At 42.8% G+C, this 20,792-nt stretch overlaps 1 protein-coding gene across 2 annotated transcripts; it reads left to right on the plus strand.

The window, feature by feature from the left end:
• The first annotated feature begins 422 nt into the window (after window positions 1-422).
• EFCAB14 (EF-hand calcium binding domain 14) lies at window positions 423-20,741 on the plus strand. Of its 2 annotated transcripts, none has more exons than XM_069788805.1 (11): window positions 423-854; window positions 1,731-1,879; window positions 5,175-5,320; window positions 7,197-7,295; window positions 11,586-11,696; window positions 12,585-12,662; window positions 13,538-13,729; window positions 14,423-14,503; window positions 15,732-15,843; window positions 16,700-16,831; window positions 17,691-20,741. In XM_069788805.1, the coding sequence occupies exons 1-11, from the start codon at window positions 679-681 to the stop codon at window positions 17,864-17,866; spliced, it is 1,452 nt and encodes a 483-aa protein (XP_069644906.1). In that variant the 5' UTR covers window positions 423-678; the 3' UTR covers window positions 17,867-20,741. The 2 variants fall into 2 exon arrangements, with proteins under 2 accessions (XP_069644906.1, XP_069644905.1); XM_069788804.1 differs by having other exon boundaries at window positions 425-854; window positions 12,582-12,662.
• Window positions 20,742-20,792: the final 51 nt, after the last annotated feature.

Here is a 20,792-nt window from a genome sequence, read left to right on the forward strand (position 1 = left end):
AACCATCCCACCGGCATTTGGGAATATCGCTGCTTTGCATGGGGTTCTTGGGGATCTGGCACGGCTTTGTGGCAGGCAGAGGGCAGGCAGCTCGGCTTCCCTGCCACCGTCCTCTGGAGCAAGGGCCTCCGCCGAGCCTGGTGGGCGAGGGGACGGAGGGTAACCGCGGCGGGGGGGGCGGGGGGGGGGCACCGGCCGGGCCGCGCCCCTCCGCTCGGCCCTTCTAGCCGCCCCCTTCACCGCCCGTCCCACCCGCCGGGAGCGGGACTCGAACCCGCGCACCCTCCGCGCCTTCCCCGACCCCCGCGGAGGGCGCGCCTGGGCCTTTAAGCCCCGAGCGGGGCGGCCCCGCGGCGCCCAATGGGAGCGCGTCTTGCTGGTAGGTGGAGGGGCCGGGCCGCGGCGGGGCCGGGAGCAGCCATGGCGCGGGCGGGGCGGGCGGCGGCGGCAGCAGCGGGGCCGGGCGTGCCGCCGCGGGGCCGGCCGGGGAGCAGCGGCCGCGGCCCCGCGGAGCGCCTGTAGCCGCGGCCGGGCCGCAGGCTGGCGAGCCGGGGCGCGCTGGCGGCGGCAGCAGCGGCGGCGGCGGCGGCGGCGGAGGAAGAGGAGGAGGAGGAGGGGGGAGGCGGGAGCCAGCCGCCGGCCGCGCCGCCGCCGCTGCTGCTGCCGCCCCACAAGAGGATGAAGAAGCGGAAGGAGCTGAACGCCCTCATCGGCCTGGCCGCCGACGGCCGCAGGAAGAAGCCCGCCAAGAAGGGCTCGGGCCACCGGCTGCTGCGCACCGAGCCGCCCGCCTCCGACTCCGAGTCCAGCTCCGAGGAGGACGAGTTCGCCGGGGCGCGGGGCCGTTGCGGCAAGTGAGTCCCCGGGGCTGCCGCTGAGGCCCCGGCCCGGTCCTACCCGCCCGCCTGGGGCTCTGGCCCCGGCCCCGGGCCCGCCGCGGCGGGAGCCCCTCGCCTCAGCGCCGGTCTCGCTTCGGGGTTGTGGGGCGCTGGGGGCTGCCAGGACAGGCCTGGAGCCGCCCTGAGTGCGTCTGGCCCAACAGGTCGCCTGGCTGGGGGTAGAAGTGGATCTGAACCGCCCTCTGGCTTTCTTCTTACTGGTTTTTCCGTTCTGTGCTCACGGCGACTGGAGTCCTTAGAGCCGCTCGGGGTCACTCGCTTGAAACGTTGAGCGCGTTTATCCGTGCGTGTTTTGGCGCAGCAGAGTCCTGCGCCTGCGAGCTGACGCAGGCTGGTCTTCTTGTGGATGTGATGTGCTTTTTGCCAGTAAATAAACTTTTCGGTTAGGTAACAGCGTTATTAATGGCCCTCAAAGAATAACTAAAAGTAGGCACGTCACGGAGAAACTTAGGCTTTGGCAGTTTAGGGTAATTTAGAAGTATTTGTCATAACATTATGGTAATACCCTCTCTTGAAGCCTGCCTTCCAAGCTATCAAGCAGATGTTCCTAACATAAGTTTATGCGAGCAGAGCAGGAAATTTTAGTAAGGGAAACCTGACAGCTGCTCTTAAATATGCTAGATGTGCCTCCTGAGGATAAACTGAACAGAGTAATAGCCCTGATCTCACTGTAGAGCCTTATTTATTCTTGGAAGAGCTCTTGGTTAGCTCTTGTCAGCCAAAGCGTGTACTGTTCTGGTGCTGTCCCTTACTTTTATAGAACAGCATTTAAAATACAATTTTTCTAGGCATTATTGAATATTCACAATCTGTTATGTTTGTTTTATCCAGGGGAGACTATCTACGATGCTGCAAATTCTGTTACCCATTATGTGCGTTTGTCATTCTTGCCGCTTGTGTGGTAGCATGCGTTGGCTTAGTCTGGATGCAGGTGGCTCTCAAGGAGGATCTGGATGCAATAAAGGAGAAGTTTCGAACTAGTAAGTATAAACGTAACTACTCTATTTCACATTTGCTTTGGGCAGTATGAAGAGCTTTAGTTGCCTACCTGCTTATTCAAAGTCTGAAAGTACTGAATAGAAAAACTGCCCCTAAACTGAGGAGTCCTGTGGGCCAAAACCACTTGGAGGCTGGGTGACCGTAAGGCAAATGTTACATATTCTTGCCTGCTCTATACCTTCTGAGGAGCAGGGACACTGGATTAGGTGGGCCTGTAGTTGCTTGTACGTACATTTCTAAAATTCCTGACTTTGGTCTTGGGAGTGCTCTTTTCCAAAGGAAGCCCCTGTTTAAAAAGAAGAAGTCCTAATATGTAAAACAGTCTAGGGGATTTTGATGCATTCCTTAAAAAAATTAATGGAAAACAATCTTCTTGTTTTGAGCTCTTTTAAAAACCTCTAATGTTTGCTGTGGTGTTACTGCAATTTGAATATTGTTTCGGTATTACATTGTTTTCTTCATGTTGGTGTGGAGTTACATCATGTTTAATACTTTGAAGTATGGAGTTAACATGAAGCATTTTGCTTGTAGGTCTCAGGTTTTCCCTGTCCATCTAGGATTTCAATATTATAACTTCTGTAGTGCCGAGGTATAACAAATGGTGAGATTTGTCTGTAATGTATGCTCTCGGTTCTCTATACCTCACCTCTGGACACAGGATATGTTTTGGTGCCTTATTTTAGTCGTGTTTAAAATCCTGTATATTGAAAAAGGCAAGGATAATCTGAGGATCTGTGTGAATGGAGCAGAAGAGAGTGAAGCTTAAGCATTCAGGTGGTCTCTAGCTGCTTCAGGAAAGCTAGGTAGTTATGTTTTGCCTGAGGCGCACTGCTGTTGAGTGTGGGTTTTGTCCCATTGCTTTGGTCTTCATCTTAGAATTTTTGTGCCTGGGACATGAAGATGACCTTAAAAATAAGGCTGGTGAAATCAGTTCAAAAATTAGCAGGCTGCTAGAGCTGGAGGTAAGCAGAGGCCTTGATTTGCTTGTGGTAAAAGAGGTATTGAGGAAATGTGTGTACAAATTCTTTGCTGTTGGTGTTTAGGGCTTCCTGTTCAGGTGTGTAACTCTGCTGTAAGGCAGGGAGTCCTCTGCCAAGGTGGAACCTGCTGGCTGGTGGGAGTGAGAGAAAGTGTTGTTGATAGATGTGCCTTTAATATTAACTGATACTGAACTCTGAAAGTCAGCCATAACTGGCATCCGCTAGTTATGGAGGATACTTTCAGTTACAGGTGCTGCTTTGTAGCTGTGAGTGTACTGAACAGCTCAGGAGTAGCTGTTCCTGTGTTCTGGGTAAGCTGACTGCTGCTCTTCATGTACTGGTCTGCTTTAAGTATGTACTGGCAGTAAAAGTTTTGCACGATGACAACATCTGTTGGCTTGGGTGTAGTTAAGTTTCATCATTCCTGTTCTACATAGACCTCTTTGTTAAAGCAGTTGTTTTCTCTGAGCTTACTGTCTGGCAATTACATAAGTGCTTGTTTTCTCCTAAATAGCTCTGATAGAAAAACCATGCATTTAATACTTCGTCTAGTGATAAAATAGTCTCAGATTTCCTTGCCACTGTAATAGCATGCCTAGAAGCTGGATGGGAGCCTTGTAATGAGGCACAGCATTAAAAACAACAACAAAAAAAGCAGACAGCAAGAATAACCTGGTTCCAAAAGGTAACATTGTGCTTTGGTGAGGTGGGTGGGTGGGTGGAGAAACAAAGGCACGGGTCTGTCTGTCCTACAGCAATTTTGCCAAAAACCAAACCTTCTTCCTCTGAATCTTCATCCAGATTTTTTTCCCCATAAGAGCGGATTCCCATGGCAGTATTTGTTTGTTAATGTTCTGCCATCCTTTGAACAGACTGAGTATAGTATGAGTGCTTTTTAAAAGTAAGATACCTTTGCATCTAGTATGTTTGGGATAGGGGGAGGTCATTGTGGTGTTTCCCTTCAGTTGTTAGTAATGATGCTAAGAATGCTCATAGTACTTAACCTTCCTAGCACTGCAAAAAACCCTTAAGTGGGGTCTCGCTGTACACAGAGTGGCAAAACAAAATAATTTGTCTGCAAGAGCCTCTGAAACATCAGATTCAGTGAGAACTACTTGTGTCAAACGGACAATTAGCTCTCAGTCTGTTTTGGCTAAAATACACCTTTCGCGGTCTTACTGAACCAAAAGTGCTGTTTGGATCTTGGGTGATCAATGCAGGCTCCTCTGTACCTAGAAATGACTTTTAGGACTCGCTTCAAGAAAAGCAAAGTGTTTTTTTTGAAGATGCATGGCTTTCCAGCTGTGTGTATTGGGGCAAGCACTCCACAGGCATGAAGTGTTCCTGAAGGTTTCCGCTTTTAACCAGATGGGTCACCCATGGAAATTTGTTCTGGGAGCTGCCAGCAGTGTACCACGTAGATCCCACTGCTCTTGGAAGTCTGGTCTGAATGATGGCAGTTTGTTGTGGAGCCATCTAGTGCTGTGTTACAGGGTGGAGGTGCAGGTTTTGGAGAACTCTGTCGTCTCCATCTCAAAACCTTTGTTTATTTGTTTCCCAGACCTAGGGATTTAGGATTGCCTAATAGTGCTTGCAGCTAAACAGCTTAGTCACTGCAGACCTGGAAGAGCTGCATTTCTGAGGCTCACTTGAATTGGTTTGAACTGCGTGTTTCCCCCTTCCTGTAGTATTAATTGCAGTAAAAACTGACTTTATTTCCAAGGGCCTTGTTTACTGATTTGTTTACCAACAGATGTTAGTGTGTAAGCTTATACATTTTTTTTCGTTGTCCTTCTGTCACACGGAACAACTGTAATCATGTTAAACTCTTTGGAATTCACTTCATCGTCAGCAGCCCCTTTGCAGTCTTGAAAAGGGCACTGAGGTTCATTTCACATACCTCCTTTGCCCTGGTACTGTTGGCAGTTCTTATTCACAGTCCCATTACTATTTCATGTTCCTCTGTGAAAGTAATGCAAAATAACTGCACTAAATAAAGACCTGCTGAGGCTTAGCCAGAATGACAGTACTATTGCAAAGTGTTAAATTTAGTATGGTCTCTCTGGGTTCTCTTTGTAGACATTAGTCCTCTTAAAACAAAAAAGAGCTGTCATTCTGAACAAATGCTTAATTCTGAATTGGCAGTAAAGCCATATGTAGAAACTGTTACTGCCTTCTTTCACTGCTGTAGATGTTGCTGCTTGTAATTTGTTTTCTGCGTTTCAATGTTGTTTACCCAGACTTTTGGGTTTTTTTTAAAACACATGTAATTATTTTTTCTTTTTTTTTTTTTTAGTGGAATCTAATCAGAAGACATCATTCCAAGAAATTCCTAAACTGAATGAAGATTTGGTGCAGAAGCAAAAGCAACTAGAACAAATTGAGACTGGAGAACTGGGGCTAAATAAAATTTGGATAAATATCACAGAGATCAATAAACAGGTGAGAGGGATCAGTGCTTGGTTTTGAAAAATAATAAAATATTCCATTCAAATTTATTTTTACAGAAATTAATTTCAAGTGCAGTGCTGAGCTTTTAGCTAAGGACTTCTCTGACCATATGCTAAACTTTTATTTTTAAAGTTAAAATGGAATATAAGCCGCATTATTAAACAAGCAAAAAAAGTTTGAGGATCTGGTTGGACTGGAGAGTGATTGCAAAGAGGAGAAATTATGCAACTGGTAGAAAGACTTCAGGCAGAACTTGAAAGAGCCTGAGAACTGTGCAGTTCTTAATTTTCCTGCTAAATAATTGTGATGCTTATGATGAGAGATTTGACATTTCAAATTTCTCAGAGCGTCTGCAAACGTTTCATAAGCATGAGAAGAGTTACCTGAATCACTACGAGTTCATGTTGCTACAAATGAAGTACTGGTGTCTTGTGAATATAAAATCTGCTAATACACACTTGGAATCTGAGCTGGTGTAAATCTTAGCTCTGTTTATGCGACTAGAACTAAGCCACTTAACAGAAAGCTGTTTCCTCAGCTGCTGTATTAACTCAGGCTTCAAACAAAGCATCCAGCAAGGCTGTTATTGAAATTCTTGCCTCTGAGGGTAAAAGTTCAGAGCTGCTCACATTTAGTGGTATCAAGAGGTATGTGTGGGAAACCCTCCTTGACACTGGTGCTTTGGGTTTAATTTTTATGAGTACTGAGGTTCCTGCTCAGATTGGTTTTTCTTCAGTCCCATGCAGTGGTTAAGTGCTTAATGAGGCATATAAATATGTTTGAAAATTTGACTTGCTTTCTTTAGCATCTGACAGTATGCATTATCCACTGATCTTTAGGTGCTTCATTAAACTTTTAAAATGCTGTCATCTGCACCTGGATGTTAAAGATACTTGCACATGGTTCTTGCAGGCCCTCAAGTTACTGCAGGGTCTGGTTACAGTCTGAGCCAGCTCTTCTGGGAATCAAAATTTAGTTACTGGATTTTTTCTATGAATTGTTGGGATGTGCTGCTGGGAGTTATTTCAGCCAATATTCACAGCTGTGGAACCAGAGACTCTGCACTCCAGCTGATCAGCATGGGCCTAATGTAAAATTAGGATCTTGCCCATTTCCTCAGCTTGTGAAACAACTTTTTTTTTTTTTAATAACCAGAAGAAAGTGGGTTTTATCTGCTCTACTTTTGTGTTGTCAAATGTGGGAAGAAATTACTTTTCTTTGTTTTGACTACTGATGGCTACAAATTGATCTTAAAGTGATGGTGTTAGCAGTTAATGACTAGCATGTAGTTGGAATGAATAAGTAATCTCGAAGACCCATTTTCAATGCTGTCTGGGTCAAACAGTTGACAGAAATTGAGCTAACCTGCTGTACCTAGATTGTCACTCTTCCATTTCTGTAGCAGAAGGTTTGGGTGATACATGCAACTTCTTTGCCTGTCACTCAACTAGAGAAGTTGTATGGTTTTGCTGGGTTTTGCCAGGCGGGTTTGATTGCTAAATACAGGAGTGGATGACTGTTCCTTACGCGTAAGGGCTTGTTGCACAATTTTTTAAAATCTTTTCATGGGCAACAGCCTCTCTCTAAGGGGATGAATGTAAAATGGGCAGAGGGTGCCTTATTGAAAAGAAGGGGCTTCTATGGCTTTCAGTTAAAAAAAAAAAAAATCTTCTGTTGCAATAGGCAGAATATTTTTAATGTAGCCTAGGCAGGATGTCTAAACTAGAGACAGGGATGTTTTGTATGTGTGTACATACATAATTTTGTCTTGCCTTATGTTTTAATGTTATGAATTAAGTCATAATACTGGGGAAGGTCAGAATCAGGATTATGTTGACTAATTCTAAATATTCCTCTTTGGTTTTAGATATCACTATTAACCTCAACAGTAAATCATCTCAAAAACAACATAAAGTCTGCTTCTGATCTGATTTCTCTTCCTCTCACAGTAGAGAAACTTCAGAAGGCAAGTACTGTAAATGTGGCTATTGCTAAATGCATTCTGTGCTGCTAAGCTGCAACTGGGCTCTTGGGAACAGCAGTGACAACAGGAGTTACCTGAATTGCATGTGAGGAATATTTGCTTCTCTTGTTTTTAAATCGGACTTCATGTACTTGATATTGTATGGTCCTACGATAACGTATGGCAGGTAGAAAATTTGAAGGCCTTGTTTGGCCCTTTCTGGAGATTCATTTCTTTGTATTGTGTTGTCACTTCTTTACCTTGGACCTCATCTTTCTGGTTGCTTTCCCTCAGGCTGCTAATCTTAATATCATTTAAGACACTTGCAAAAAGTCTGTCTGCAGTTTTACAACTCTGCTTGCAATAGGTGGTTTGTTTAACTTTTTTAATTGGAAAAGAAAATGGATTGCTTTCTGGAAAACTTCCTCATCTTCAGCAGCATATAGTTCTACATCTGGCTCTGCATTTAGAGTCTTGAGGCAGGTAGGGGTCTAACTTGGGAGCAGTGGGCCTGGAACATTAGCATGGGAGCTTTCTTGGTGTTCAGTACACACACAGCAAAACATGAATTGTACTGGGATGGTTTTCTGACGATCGCTTGAAAGGTGGGTGACACAAGGTTACTTCTAAAGTGAATTCTGTTAATACAGTGTCTTACTGTGTGCCTTAGCTGAGCATTCTTTACCAAAGAACTGTCCTGTTTATTTTGGTAAAAAGAATGGCTTGTTGAAACTTCCCCGGCTCTTCCATGGCAGTTCTGTTTATTTAGCAATAAATATTTATATTGGGCTAACACCTAATGTCAGTCCAGTCTTTGTAGCTTTTATGGGCTTCCACTTCTCATTTCCTATCCCTACAAAATTAATGTATAATCAACAAGCTAGTCATATGCAAAGCAATTAGCGTGGTTTGGCTGATCAGGCTGACAGGATTTCTTCTTCTGGGAGGAGTACGAAGCTATTTCCTAAGCTTCTAATTTGCTGTTATGAGCATGCTGGATTTGCACTGTGTCGTATCAGAAGTAAGTCTTAAGGCAGTACCTAGTCTGGAACCCGCACCTACTTTATTTTTGTATATATATAAAAATCTATATTATATGTGTGATTTTTATATATATAAAAACCTTGTTGTCATCTTTCTGCCTTCAGTACTGTCAGGACAAAGTGTTAGTGTCAACAGGTTTCAGCTTGCAGTGATCTCCTGAACAGCAAGGCTTTTTCATGTTGAAATAAGTCCATCCTTGGTCACATTTTGTGAAAATCAAAGATCTTGGGAACTCTTGAGTTCTTTCCAGTCTCTGCTGTTGAGTCTAAGTAAGGTGTTAGATGTGGCATCTGTTTCCACTGCTCTCTTGATGCCATCTTGCTTGCATTTATGTTTTAGAAGGTTGATATAATAAAAACAGACCTGGAATCCTTCCAGGAGGTATATTGCAAGGTGTTGAGTATAGAAAAACTATTCAGAGGTTTAAATACAATAGTTTTAATGGTTTGTAAGTGTCATGCTAATGGAAAGCAATAGGTTTCAAGACTTGGACTTCTTTTTGACCTCTGTGTGCATGCCGCACTACCTCCTGTCACACAGCAGAACTTCAGTGGCTGTAGGTGGGTAGCGTGGCTTTTGATAGGCCTGGTGAAAAATCTTGTGCTCAATTGTCCTTTGCATCGAGCTGTCTTTGGAATTACCTGCCTTTCTTGGAGGAAACCATCTAGCAGCAGTCCTGGCTAACCAGGGAGGTCCCAGTTGACTGGAGGTTAGCAAATGTGACGCCCATCTACAAGAAGGGCTGGGAGGAGGATCTGGGGAACTACAGGCCTGTTGGTCTGACCTCAGTGCTGGGGAAGGTTATGGAGCACGTTATCTTGAGTGCCCTCGCACGGCACATACAGGACAACCAGGTGATGAGGCCCAGCCAACATGGGTTTACGAAAGGCAGGTCCTGCTTGACTAACCTGATCTCCTTCTATGACAAGGTGACCCGCTTAGTGGATGAGGGAAAAGCTGTGGATGTTGTCTGCCTCGACTTCAGTAAAGCCTTTGACACTGTTTCCCACAGTATTCTCCTGGAGAAACTGGCTGGTCATGGCTTGGGTGGGTGTACTCTTTGCTAGGTAAAAAAATGGCTGGGTGACCAGGCCCAGAGAGTTGTGGTGAATGGAGTTAAATCCAGTTGGCAGCCGGTCACAAGTGGTGTTCCCCAGGGCTCAGTACTGGGGCCAGTTCTGTTTAGTATCTTTATCAATGTTCTGGATGAGGGGATGGAGTGCACCCTCAGTAAGTTTGCAGACTACACCAAGTTGGGAGGGAGGGTTGATCTGCTTGAGGGAATGCAGGCTCCACAGAGGGATCTGGACAGGCTGCATCAATGGGCCGAGGCCAATTGTATGAGGTTCAACAAGGCCAAGTGCTGGGTCCTGCACTTGGGTCACAGCAACCCCATGCAGCGCTACAGGTTTGGGGAAGAGTGGCTGGAAAGCTGCCCGGTGGAAAAGGACCTGGGGTTGACAGCCGGCTAAATATGGGCCAGCAGTGTGCCCAGGTGGCCAAGAAGGCCAACGGCATCCTGGTCTGTATCAGAAATGGTGTGGCCAGCAGCACTAGGGAAAGGATTGTCCCCCTGTACTCGGCACTGGTGAGGCTGCACCTCGAGTCCTGTGTTCAGTTTTGGGCCCCTCTCTACAGGAAAGACATTGAGGTGCTGGAGCATGTCCAAAGAAGGGCAACGAAGCTGGTGAAGGGTCTAGAGAATAAGTCCTATGAAGAGCAGCTGAGGGAACTGGGGTTGTTTAGTCTGGAGAAAAGGAGGCTGAAGGGAGACCTTATCGCCCTCTACAACTGCCTGAAAGGAGGTTGTAGCGAGGTGAGTATCGTTCTCTTCTCCCAAGTAACAAGTGATAGGACAAGAGGAAATGGCCTCAAGTTGAACCAGGGGAGGTTTAGATTGGATATTAGGAAAAACTTCTTCACCAAAAGGGTTGTCAAGCATTGGAACAAGCTTCCTGGGAAAGTGGTTGAGTCACCATCCCTAGAGGTATTTAAAAGATGTGTGGATGTGTAGAGACATGGTTTAGGGGCGGACTTGGCAGCATTAGGTTAACAGTTGGACTCAATGAACGTAAAGGTCCTTTCCAACCTAAGTGATTCTGTGAAAAGGCTGCTCTACTTAGAATAGGATTTTGGTTTCTTAAGCCTTTTTCCCTGTAGGCACTGTTCCTGAAAATGGGGAGCTGCCTGCTGGTGTTAGTCCTGAAGGACTACTGAAGGGGTTCCTCTTGGACAGCGGCTTTTGTTCAGGCTCATGAAAGGTGCTAAAGGTATCCTGAGGTCCTCCAGGGTGGAGAGATTGTTTTCTGAACCTGTGTTCAGACTTGCAAACTGAAGAGCCGGAGGAAGATTCGTGTGGCTATCATTTGAATATAGTCTGGATAGCTAGAGGGTCACTTCAGTGCCTTAAGAGCTTATGAACATAACAGAGTCGTAGGAAAAGGGGATTTTTAGATGGGTTCTGTTTGTTTTAATGATCAAAGAAAGTATTTAAAATGGAATGAGAAGCATAGGGGCATGGTCTGTCTCATTACTGTAACTTCCACTAGTGTTTGTGCATGTCCTAGCTAACAATCTGACTCTAGGTGCTATGCTGTCAGCTGCTAAAACACCAGTGCAGCTTTACAGAATAGTTACTTTCTAAAGTTAGAGTTGGGCATGAAGACAAGGGAAGGATGAGACGGGAGTAGTCGGAGAGCGGGCTGACTGTACCTGCAGAATTCACAGGGGGTTTCCTGATTCTTCAGAGCTATTCTTTCATTTTAAAAAAGGCAATGCTTTCTTGAAAATCTGCAACCTTTGGCAGACTAGTTTTGCCGCATGTGATGCATAGCCCTGAAAGACAATTAAGGCAGGATAAATCAGTGATGTCAGCATCCTTGTATTCAATACAAATACTCCATGTAGAGAGAGGAGGTAAGATGTCTTCATGTCAGGATTTTTTTTTTTTAATTAATGCCAGAACACTTGTATTGTTTTCGGAGTGGGAGCAGCAAACCTGTAATTTTGGTTATCTAGCTTAAGTTGTCATAGTGTAGAGTGTGTCTTTGTTTATTGGCCTGGAGATGCGATGGGTATAATTCACAGTTTTGTCTGCAAAGAAAGTTCTGAATACTTCAAATTCATGTGCATATTTTTGTGGCAGTCTGCCTGTAGTTTCACTAACAAAACACTGTGTTGAGCAGATTGAAACTTTGAGACTGTGCAGTTTGAGCAAGGCTGAGATTTTTGTCATCTTCTTTATTCCAGACTGTAGCAAACATAGGCAGCACGCTTACCAGTGTTTCTCATGATGTTGAAAATATACAGACAGCCATTGAAGAATACAAGAAATCCATAGAAATACTCCAGAATGATGTGGTAAGAAAATGTACTGATTTAACATTGCGTTTTAACAGTTACCTGCCTAATATGAAGCAAGTTTAAGAACTGTGTGGAGTTCTGCCTTATGTCTTCAAAATACTTTTGAAGTTTCAGTAGGTGCTGGTTGGTACATTAATGAGCTAATCTTCTAATCCTTGTGTGGCACCTCCTGTATGATACCGAGTATGTATTTCTCTGGAGCCAGAATTGTTGGTGCCTGCTACACTGCAGATTTTTGCTTCCTACTACACAGATGTGGAGCCTTGGGAATCTCTGCTTCTGTGTGATGCAGGGTACTGCTTATGGTAGCTGTCAGCACTGTCTTAGGATTGGGGATGGTGGAAGCATTGAGATAGTTTGTTGGTTGAATTAAGGATGCATATAAGGATGAAATTACTGGCCATCTTTACCAGCAACTACTCACTGTATTTATACTGACCTCTCACTTGGGGTTAAAAAATTGAGCCAATAATTAAAGTTTTTCAGCTAAACTGCAATATAGCATTACTTTAATAGGAATACTTGCAGATAAAATTTAGATTAGGCACATTATCAAACCTGATTCAGCCAGTGGGTGCTACGAAAACATTGCAGATATGGCAGTGTGTATGGTAGCAGTGTGTATGGTAGCAGTGAAATTTGTATCATAATACTTCATTAAAGGGAGAAGCACTAATTACAAGGGTTTAATTAAAATAAATTTGGACCTTAGGTGTTTGAAGGAGAAAACTCTGTATTAGCCTAGTTAAAATACTGCATGCCCAACAGACATGAGTGACTATAGTTGTTGCAAAACATCCTTGGCTACAGCCTGCCAGTTATTAAAAGCTTAGTATTTTTTTACAAGCTTTTGGTAACGTAATTTTCTGCTTCTTTCCTTAGAAGGAATTAAAACAGATACCTTCACTTCCTTCCACTATTGTGCCATGGACTGAGAGAAATCAGACCGAAAATTGCAAAAAGGTATTTTTCTTCCTTGCACGGGGAATATTGTTACAATTATCACTGGTATGTAGCTTTTTTGTGTGTTTTGCGGTACTGTATTGTACAAAAAAAGTACATTTTTTATCATGACAATACAGATAGCATCTTTCAGAACAAAATACAAGTAACTTTGCTGTGGTTTCTTCCTGTGTATGTGCAAACAGGGAAGTACCCTGGTCTGAGAGTACTTCTTTTTGTGCTCTAACTGGGTGAGGAGTAAAAAGGCTGAAATTAATATCTAACAAATTATAGGTGTACTTTGCTCATGTAAGTGGAAATGAGTTAAAGGCTTTTTATGGAATGGATTTTATGGCAGGTACTTGCCAATCTGATCAAATTTGGGAGTGGCATGTGTTGAGTCACCCTCAATATAATGAAGTATGGAAAGCAGGGATTCAGCAACCAAAAAAAAAAAAAAAAAGGATAATGTGTGGGTGTTTAGCTGAATGGGTTGGAATGGAATGACTGCATTTATTTACACTTAATACAGTCGATATCTTCCTCAAAAATGAATCTTGTGTATAAATATCCCTAGTACATGCTTTCTTGGGAAAAATAGTTGGTGTGGTTACTAAGCTTGCCCCTGGAAAATTAGATGAATAGGCTTTCTGTGTTTGCTGGCACAGCTGAAGTGATTACATTAGCAACAAAGAGGTTAGTCCTGAGGAAGAATTTCAGTTTCAGACTTTGAAAGCTGGAATAACTTTCTGGAAGCTTCCAGTTGGATGTTTTCAGTGGTGTCGGTGGAGAGCCAGTCTGAAGTCTGCCCGGTTAAATTGGGTCAGTCACCATGTTGTTAATAGCAAGAGCACTGCAGAGGTTGAGTAAACTGATGTGCTGGTTTTATATTTCAGGAAAGCCAGTCACTGCATGCAGCTTTGGAAGAGCTAAATAATACTGTAGTGGTGTACCAAAAGTTGAATGACATCAAGCTTCTAAATGTGGATTCAGCCATTGGTAACCTTAGCCGGAGGGTTATGCTGTTAGAAAACTCTCCCCTTGCTGTGAATAATCTGGACAAAAGAGAGAACTTGTCTACCAATGTGGTAAGTATTTGATGACTAAGGGTGTCTACTCAGGCTAGTAGTTTCAATACTTTGTATATACTACAGATAGAGCTTTTCAAACCTAACTGAGGAAAATGTCAGAGTGAAACTTGAGACACTTAGGATTTAATTTTAAAAGGCTGGAATTTGTTCCACATTTCTGAACAGGTAACCAACGTTAAGAGTATCTCTGAAGTAGTCATTTCTTCCCTACAGAATCTACAGAAAAATATCCAAAACACTCTGATGTTTAAGACTTGGGTGACTGCTTAATGGGGCAGGGTTCACAAACCTCTTTAACTATGTTTTGGGAAGGCACTCTGACACAGATCTGTTAAGACCACTGAGAAGCTAGGTGGGCCTCTGGATTGTTCAGTGGTGCTTAAATGCTAACAAAAAAAAGCTAAAAAAAAAAAAAAAATTAATACTAAATATGTTTGTAAATCCTTCCATTGCTTTCTGTATGCCATACTGGGCCCAGTCTCTGAGAACGTGTTCTGTATGTTTAGCAATAAGGAACATGCTGACGTTGCTGTGGTAGATTACATAAGCCACTGTCTTCATGTTTATTCTAGAATGTATTTGTTCTGTTTTTTTCCTGCTTCATGCCTGCCGAATTTGAAGGAAAGAAACTCTATTGTAGAAAATAATAAGCACATGAATAAACTCAGCCCCCCTCCATTTTTCCTGTAGGCGAATGATGCAACTACCTCTCTAAAAGTAGAAAATGAAGATCAACTAGATAATGAAACTCATTCAAATAAAGAACTGAAGGTAAAGTAAGGAAACACAAATTACACTGAAATAGTAGAGCCATTCTCTTCATAATTATGTTTTAAATGAGACTTAATTGAGGAAAGATCTACAAGCAGGCTAATCTAGTTTCTTTTGAAAGTCCAGAGTAGAAGGACAGCTTATCCACCCCATTTTGAGGACAGGAAGTCAATTAGGATGGAAGAAAAGTTGGAATAGATTAAAGTCTTGCCATTCTGACTATGTATGGGATATCATAGCAGAGCTGCTGCAGTATCCTTCCATGCAGCTGAAAGAATTTTGGAAGGTTCAGACCGTGGTCCAGTGGAACAGGGGGCTCTGGCAGCCAGCTCATTTGAGTACCCATTGCCATGCTCTCAGCAAAGCTAGCCCAACTGTTGTGGGTTCACACCACAAATGTGGTTACGGTATTTATCCAGGTTTAAAAACTTTCTTGGGTTGACTTAGAGAAACTTTGCACCAGTGGAATCTAGGAATTAATGAAAGCTGCATTTCGGTAATGATCTGATGGCTGGCTGCAAGCGAGTTTAACAGACTAACTGAATGGCCAAATTGTGGGCTGGGGATAAGAGGCGGCGTTGTTGAGGTTAGTTTCCATCTTCTGGAATGAAGGCAGGTGGGTGAAGTGGCTACACTGTCAGTTCCAGGCTTGGATTGATGTGAACTCAACCTATCAGCTGGAACCTACTCATAAAGAGGGCAAAGGAGCTCCAGACTGAAAAATGTGATGGTTTTACTTTGACAGAGATATAGTGACTCCTGCACTAAGGTAGTCAGTTCTGCAGACAAACATTTGAAACAGTTGTGCAATTCTATGTATAAACGTTCATGCCAAGTATGATTATATTACAATTTTTCAGAGTCTTGCTCATTTATCTAAGAAATACAGAAATGTCACATTTTTTTTTTAAATTGGTGTCTGCAAAATAGTTGAATAGTTGCCTGCTTTTCAGGTTGAGGTACTGATTCTATTGGTTTTTTACAGGCCATGTGAATTTATTCCTTACATCTTTCCATAGTGGTTTGTTGTTGTTGTTTTTTGTTTGGTTGGTGTTTTGGGGTTTTTTTTTAACTTTTAAAATCTTGTTTATCACTTTTAAACTTGGATCAGCCTGGAGACCTCCAAGTCACACAAAAGTACTTACGTAGTTTAAGTTACTTCTTTTCCTGATCTTCTCTGTCTGCTGATGGGGTGCTTTTTAAGAATTTTTTTTTTCTACATATGCAGGAAACAGGACCTAGAGATTCTCAGGTATCAAAACTAAAAGAGAAGCTTCAGCTGATCAGTGCTCTCACAGGCAAGCCAGAAAATGACAAACCCATTGAGACATCAAAGAATGGTAAGAATGTGTTAAAATAGTTATCCCTAATGTGAAGGTCCCCTGTCTAATTCAAAGAATAACTAATGAAGGTGGATAATTTAGACTGTTCCTTAAGATTTTGGTGAAGATTATTTCAGTTAAAGTGGTAGGAAACTGATGGCTCTAAAACAGAAAACTATGTATGACTACAAAAGTTTGAAGGTGACTTTCCATGTGTATAGCAGGATTCACATGCATCAATAGCTTGTATTTAAAGGCATACCTGTAGAAATTTATACCCAGTAACATCTATTTTTGCTTTTTCAAAAAATCCAAGTGTAACATAGAGGAAAGGTCTGCATGTCTTTTGACTTGTCTCAGTTCTGCACTTTTGCTGTTCAGTTAGGGCTGAAGATAAGATTTGAAATACTTCATTACAGTAGAACTGTGCTTGCTGTTAATTTGCTAAGCAGCAACTGGGAAGTTTAGACCTTGCTGTTGGGGAAGATAGATACCTGCATTGACAAGGTGAAAACAACCCAGGTGGGCAGATGTAATTTTGTTAATAAAGATTATTCAGCACTTTCAGACTGGGAAGTAGAAAGCACTTCCAAGACATTCTTTCTATGGGGTTTACAAATACACATCTAGTACAGTATGAACGATTAAAGCTGCATAACTGTCCAAAACCAAGTTTCCTTCCTTCTGTTCTTCCAGTTATTGATAAAAGGGGCAACACTGCTGTATTCTGAAACGATTTTGCGGCATTCTTATGCTATATAGCATCTGTAATGAAAAAAAAAATCTAAAAATTCATTAGTTTTATCGGAATTTTTTTTCTGCTAACTGTAATTCTGTGGAATTAGTAAGACTAACAGAAATTGTTTTATAACAGTTGAAAGTAGTCTGAGTACTACAGCAAAGCCCACAGACCTTTCAAGGCTGGCTTCAAGGTCAGCTGATGACATCACAGAGAGTAATGGACAGCTGAGACATCTGTCCTTACCAGGAATTTCCAGCATCAGAGGTATGTCCTTTCTAGGCTGACCTTTTCTTTTTCTGAATATTTCATGCAAATCTTTAGGAGATGAAAAGTATAAATGGAATTATTATATTATAGTGTGTCTGGGCATTCTTGGAAAAATTAGGTCAATTTTAAAAGCTTCACAACTATGGACTTTAAAAAAAAAAAAGGTAATTAAAAAAAAAACGAAAAGAAAAGAATAGCATGTAAAAGAAAAGAAACTGGGATTTAAACAGGAGCGTGCATTATAAGTGAATTATAATTGTTTTGAGTGCCAAAGTATTATACCAAGTGCCCCAGAGATTGGGAGGGAAGTCAAGGGCAGAATTAGGGTGCTGAAGGAAAATGAAGTAGGTGTGAGTGTGTATGTTTTGTGTTTCTTTTTCTTTATATATTTTTTTTTAAGAGAATACTGCCTGCTCAAATGAATGGTTTCTGGATCTTGCTGTTCAGTCTTTTCAGCTACTGAAAGGGCAATGCTTTGCATCAGGAAATGAATAGACACTTTTCCCTTTATATCATCTGTGCTGTTGGTATAGCAACAGTCATTCAGAGCTTGCTTTTGTGGAGGATAACTGCATCTGTATGCAGTTAGTGGCTGTAGAATGGGTTATTAGTTGTGGCCAGAAATAGGGATTACTTTTTTCAGATTTGATGTAATTTAATCCAGAAATGTTAGTGCTTTTTTCTCCTAAACTGTTACTGACAGCTTGCGACAACGCAGAAGGCAAACTATGTACTTGGGGAAGCTTTATTTAATTACTAGGTAGTAAGACATAGTGCAGTAAAACTGGAGGAGCAGCTTATAGGATATTCCTGTGTAATTAAAGGAACTACTTTTCAATCCTTGTTCTCTTTGCAGATCTTCAGAATTTGTTTGAAAAAGCAACTGAAGATACTGGTGGAAAACTATCATATGAAGATCTTCAAAAGCTGCTTGGCTCTACAGCCCAAGAGTCACAGAGCTTTAAGAAATTTGACACAGATGGAGATGAGAAATACTCATTACAAGAACTGAGATTAGCATTAGGTGTATAGGATATATATTTAGAAATGTGATATCAATGGATGCTACTGTAGCTAAAGGAAACTACGGGACATGAAAAACTATGTCTGCACTTTTCCAGTGTTTTACTGATCTTTGGAGCTAAATTACTGTACACATTGCCACCTCTTTTTTCATTTGCATTTATTGAAAAGAAATTTGCAAATTTATATGTTCATAGGACATAATATTGGGACTGTGTTAAAATCCAGAAAATTCCCAAAGTTGGAAACATTTTCCCCTCATTGTTTCCCTTTCAAGGGACTTCTTGTTTTTAATTTAAAATGTGTACATACTAAAATAAAACTATGGTTTTATATTTCACTGAAATTTGCCTTAAATTAGAGAGCTGCACTTTATGTAGAGCAGAAGGAAATCTGTCTTGTAAAGGTGGGCTGCTTCTGCTTGTAAATATTTGAGACAGAGTAAATTATGCATATTTAAGGGGAAGTTTGTGTCAGGAGATGTGTTGGTAATAAGCTGTTTACAATGAGAGGCTGAGCCTAAAAGGGATGGTTAAGAGCTTCGGCTAAACTTCTAATTTTGACTAAGTATATCCATGAATGAGTTTGGACTCAGTCAGAGGAAAACAGGAGTGGTAAATCATGCCCATCTATATAGCAGGATTTATTTTTAGAGGGAAGAGTTGAAAGTGTTTTTATATCATAAGCCTACAGGAGCAATTACCTACCAAGTGCTTGGGTTTTCACTTCAGCATTCTTTTAGCTTTGCTGTATTGCATCCAGGTTACATTTTGTGAGATGAGCCTTTCTGTTTTTCAAAAAAAGAAACTATTGTAGACTTTTACCTCTTAAACATCTGTTAAAGTTATTCAATGCAGCCTACTGAGTAGCATCTGAATAGTTCATGCCTTGGGTACAATCAGCAGTGTGCTGATGGTCTTGGTGACTGGAGATCTTTTGAACAGGGTTGCTGATGCTGCCGGTTTCTTCCATCTACTGTTGTTTGGGTCACTGATGAAGTGTCCCAAGTAAAGCTTCTGGTTACTAGGAGCGTGAGCGGGTGGAGAAGGCCCAGAGTAGACTTGTGGGCTTGACTAATGTGAACGTGATCACTTCTTGGCACCTTTACCTTTTGTGTTCTTGCCAACAGAAGGATGTAAAAAGCAGCATAAGAGTATGCAATTGTATTGGCATTCTCTACTGATGCTTTGTAAGTGAGGTTTCCTTACTAGAGAGGAGCTTAAAGGTTTGTTTATACCAGTGGATCTAAACACAGGCTGTGTTTATAACCTTCTGGAACATAGAAAATCACTTTTGCAGAAGGAATTCTCTTGCAGGCTAGATCAGGGCCAAGTTGGATGATTTTGCTCACAAATATCACTGATCTTGTTGAGAGTTTTTTGCATGATTAGTGAATTGAAGTTGCCCACCTTGCTGAAACATCAATTTATGTGGAAGTCTGTTCGTAATTGTTGACTTTAGACTGGATGTTTTATGGATGATTGTATTCTGGGAGTATGAATCAGTGAAGGAATGTACAAAATGGAACCCTGTTGCCCACTGCCTAGGCTTCTTTCATTGTTGCTCTTCTATCCTGTTTGGGTAATGCAGACGTGACCCAATACGGAAATGCTTTTGATGTGATGTTTGAAAACACAGTATTTTAAAAACAAAACAAAACCAACCAACCTTGGCTTTTAAGAGGACAAGAAGCCAACATTTGCTTCTTGCCACTTCCCATGCCCTTTTATACACTACTGTAAAATTCCTTAACCAAATAAAAAAAACCTAGCAATAAAATGTAACCATTCTGGTATTTTATTTGTACATACTGTATCATAGCCATATGCCAGAGTTTGCAAAATATTTTTGGAAGTTTGATTTGTATGGAATTCAACTTACCTTAAAATTTAAGGGATTATTGTATCGCCAGGTGAATCTATTAGTGTTTTGTTTCGTTGCAGTCTGCTTTACTTACAGAAGGCTCTTCAACAGCAGTAGTGAAACTGCCAGCTAGGGACAGCGTGTGCTGCTCCAGCCACCCGTGTCCTCTGCCTGTGGCCAAGGAGCCGAGCTGGTCAGTAATCGGCACAGGGGCACAGCTGTCCAGTGGTGCTGCTTAATTTGCATGTCAAGAGCATAGCCGATCGCTAATTGCTGTAGTCACTGCAGTTGTAGGATGGACTTGTGCTATCAAGTTAACAAAATCCGATCATTCCCGAGTACAGTGGTCGCTTTTGTTTGGCCTAGGGTAGCTGGTAGCGCTGTGCTGCAGGCGGGGAGCACTGGTCCCAGCCAGCTGCTCCCATCCCCGCAAGTTTTCTGCTGCGCCACTGGTCTCCATCCCGCATGCTTTCCAAAGCCCCGGTGCTGGGGGTCGTAGGCTTCCTCCCCCGCGTTTTAATCACGCTGCAGGTGGTAGGGGGCATAAAAGCCGTGGGTGTAATAAATGACCCTGGTCCGGATCTGCTGCCTGCTGTAGCTCGTCCCTACGGACGGCAGGTTTCCAGAGGGGCTGTTGAAACCCAGGCTGAGGGGCCTGGGGGCTGCTTTGGGTGGCGAGTCCTAGAGGGAAGAGCCATGTCTGAGGTGGGAAGGAGTGGAAGGGTGAGGGTGAGGAGTCGGGGCCGCAGCGGGAGCGGGGCGATGCGCCGCTGGGACTCGCCGTTAGGCCGTGAATTCTTGTGTTCGTTTTCAGGCCGTGTTTGTGGTTTTTTAGGGCGACTCCTGTGTAGGGACCACCGTGTATCTTTCAGCGCAGTTACTGGCCTTCACGGGGAGCGAAGCCGCGCTGTGCTGGGCGGGCCTCGCCCTTCTCTGCTCCGCTGGCTTTGAGCTACGGCACGCCGCGCTTTTTATCATGTAACGCGACTTTTAATTTCTCTCAATAAAAGTTGGTCTTCGGTGTGCGCCTCCGGCCGTTTCATTCCGGGGGCGGAACGGTGGGGGCGGAACG

Source organism: Haliaeetus albicilla, chromosome 8, assembly GCF_947461875.1.
Source record: "Haliaeetus albicilla chromosome 8, bHalAlb1.1, whole genome shotgun sequence".
NCBI classification, from domain to species: Eukaryota; Metazoa; Chordata; class Aves; order Accipitriformes; family Accipitridae; genus Haliaeetus; species Haliaeetus albicilla.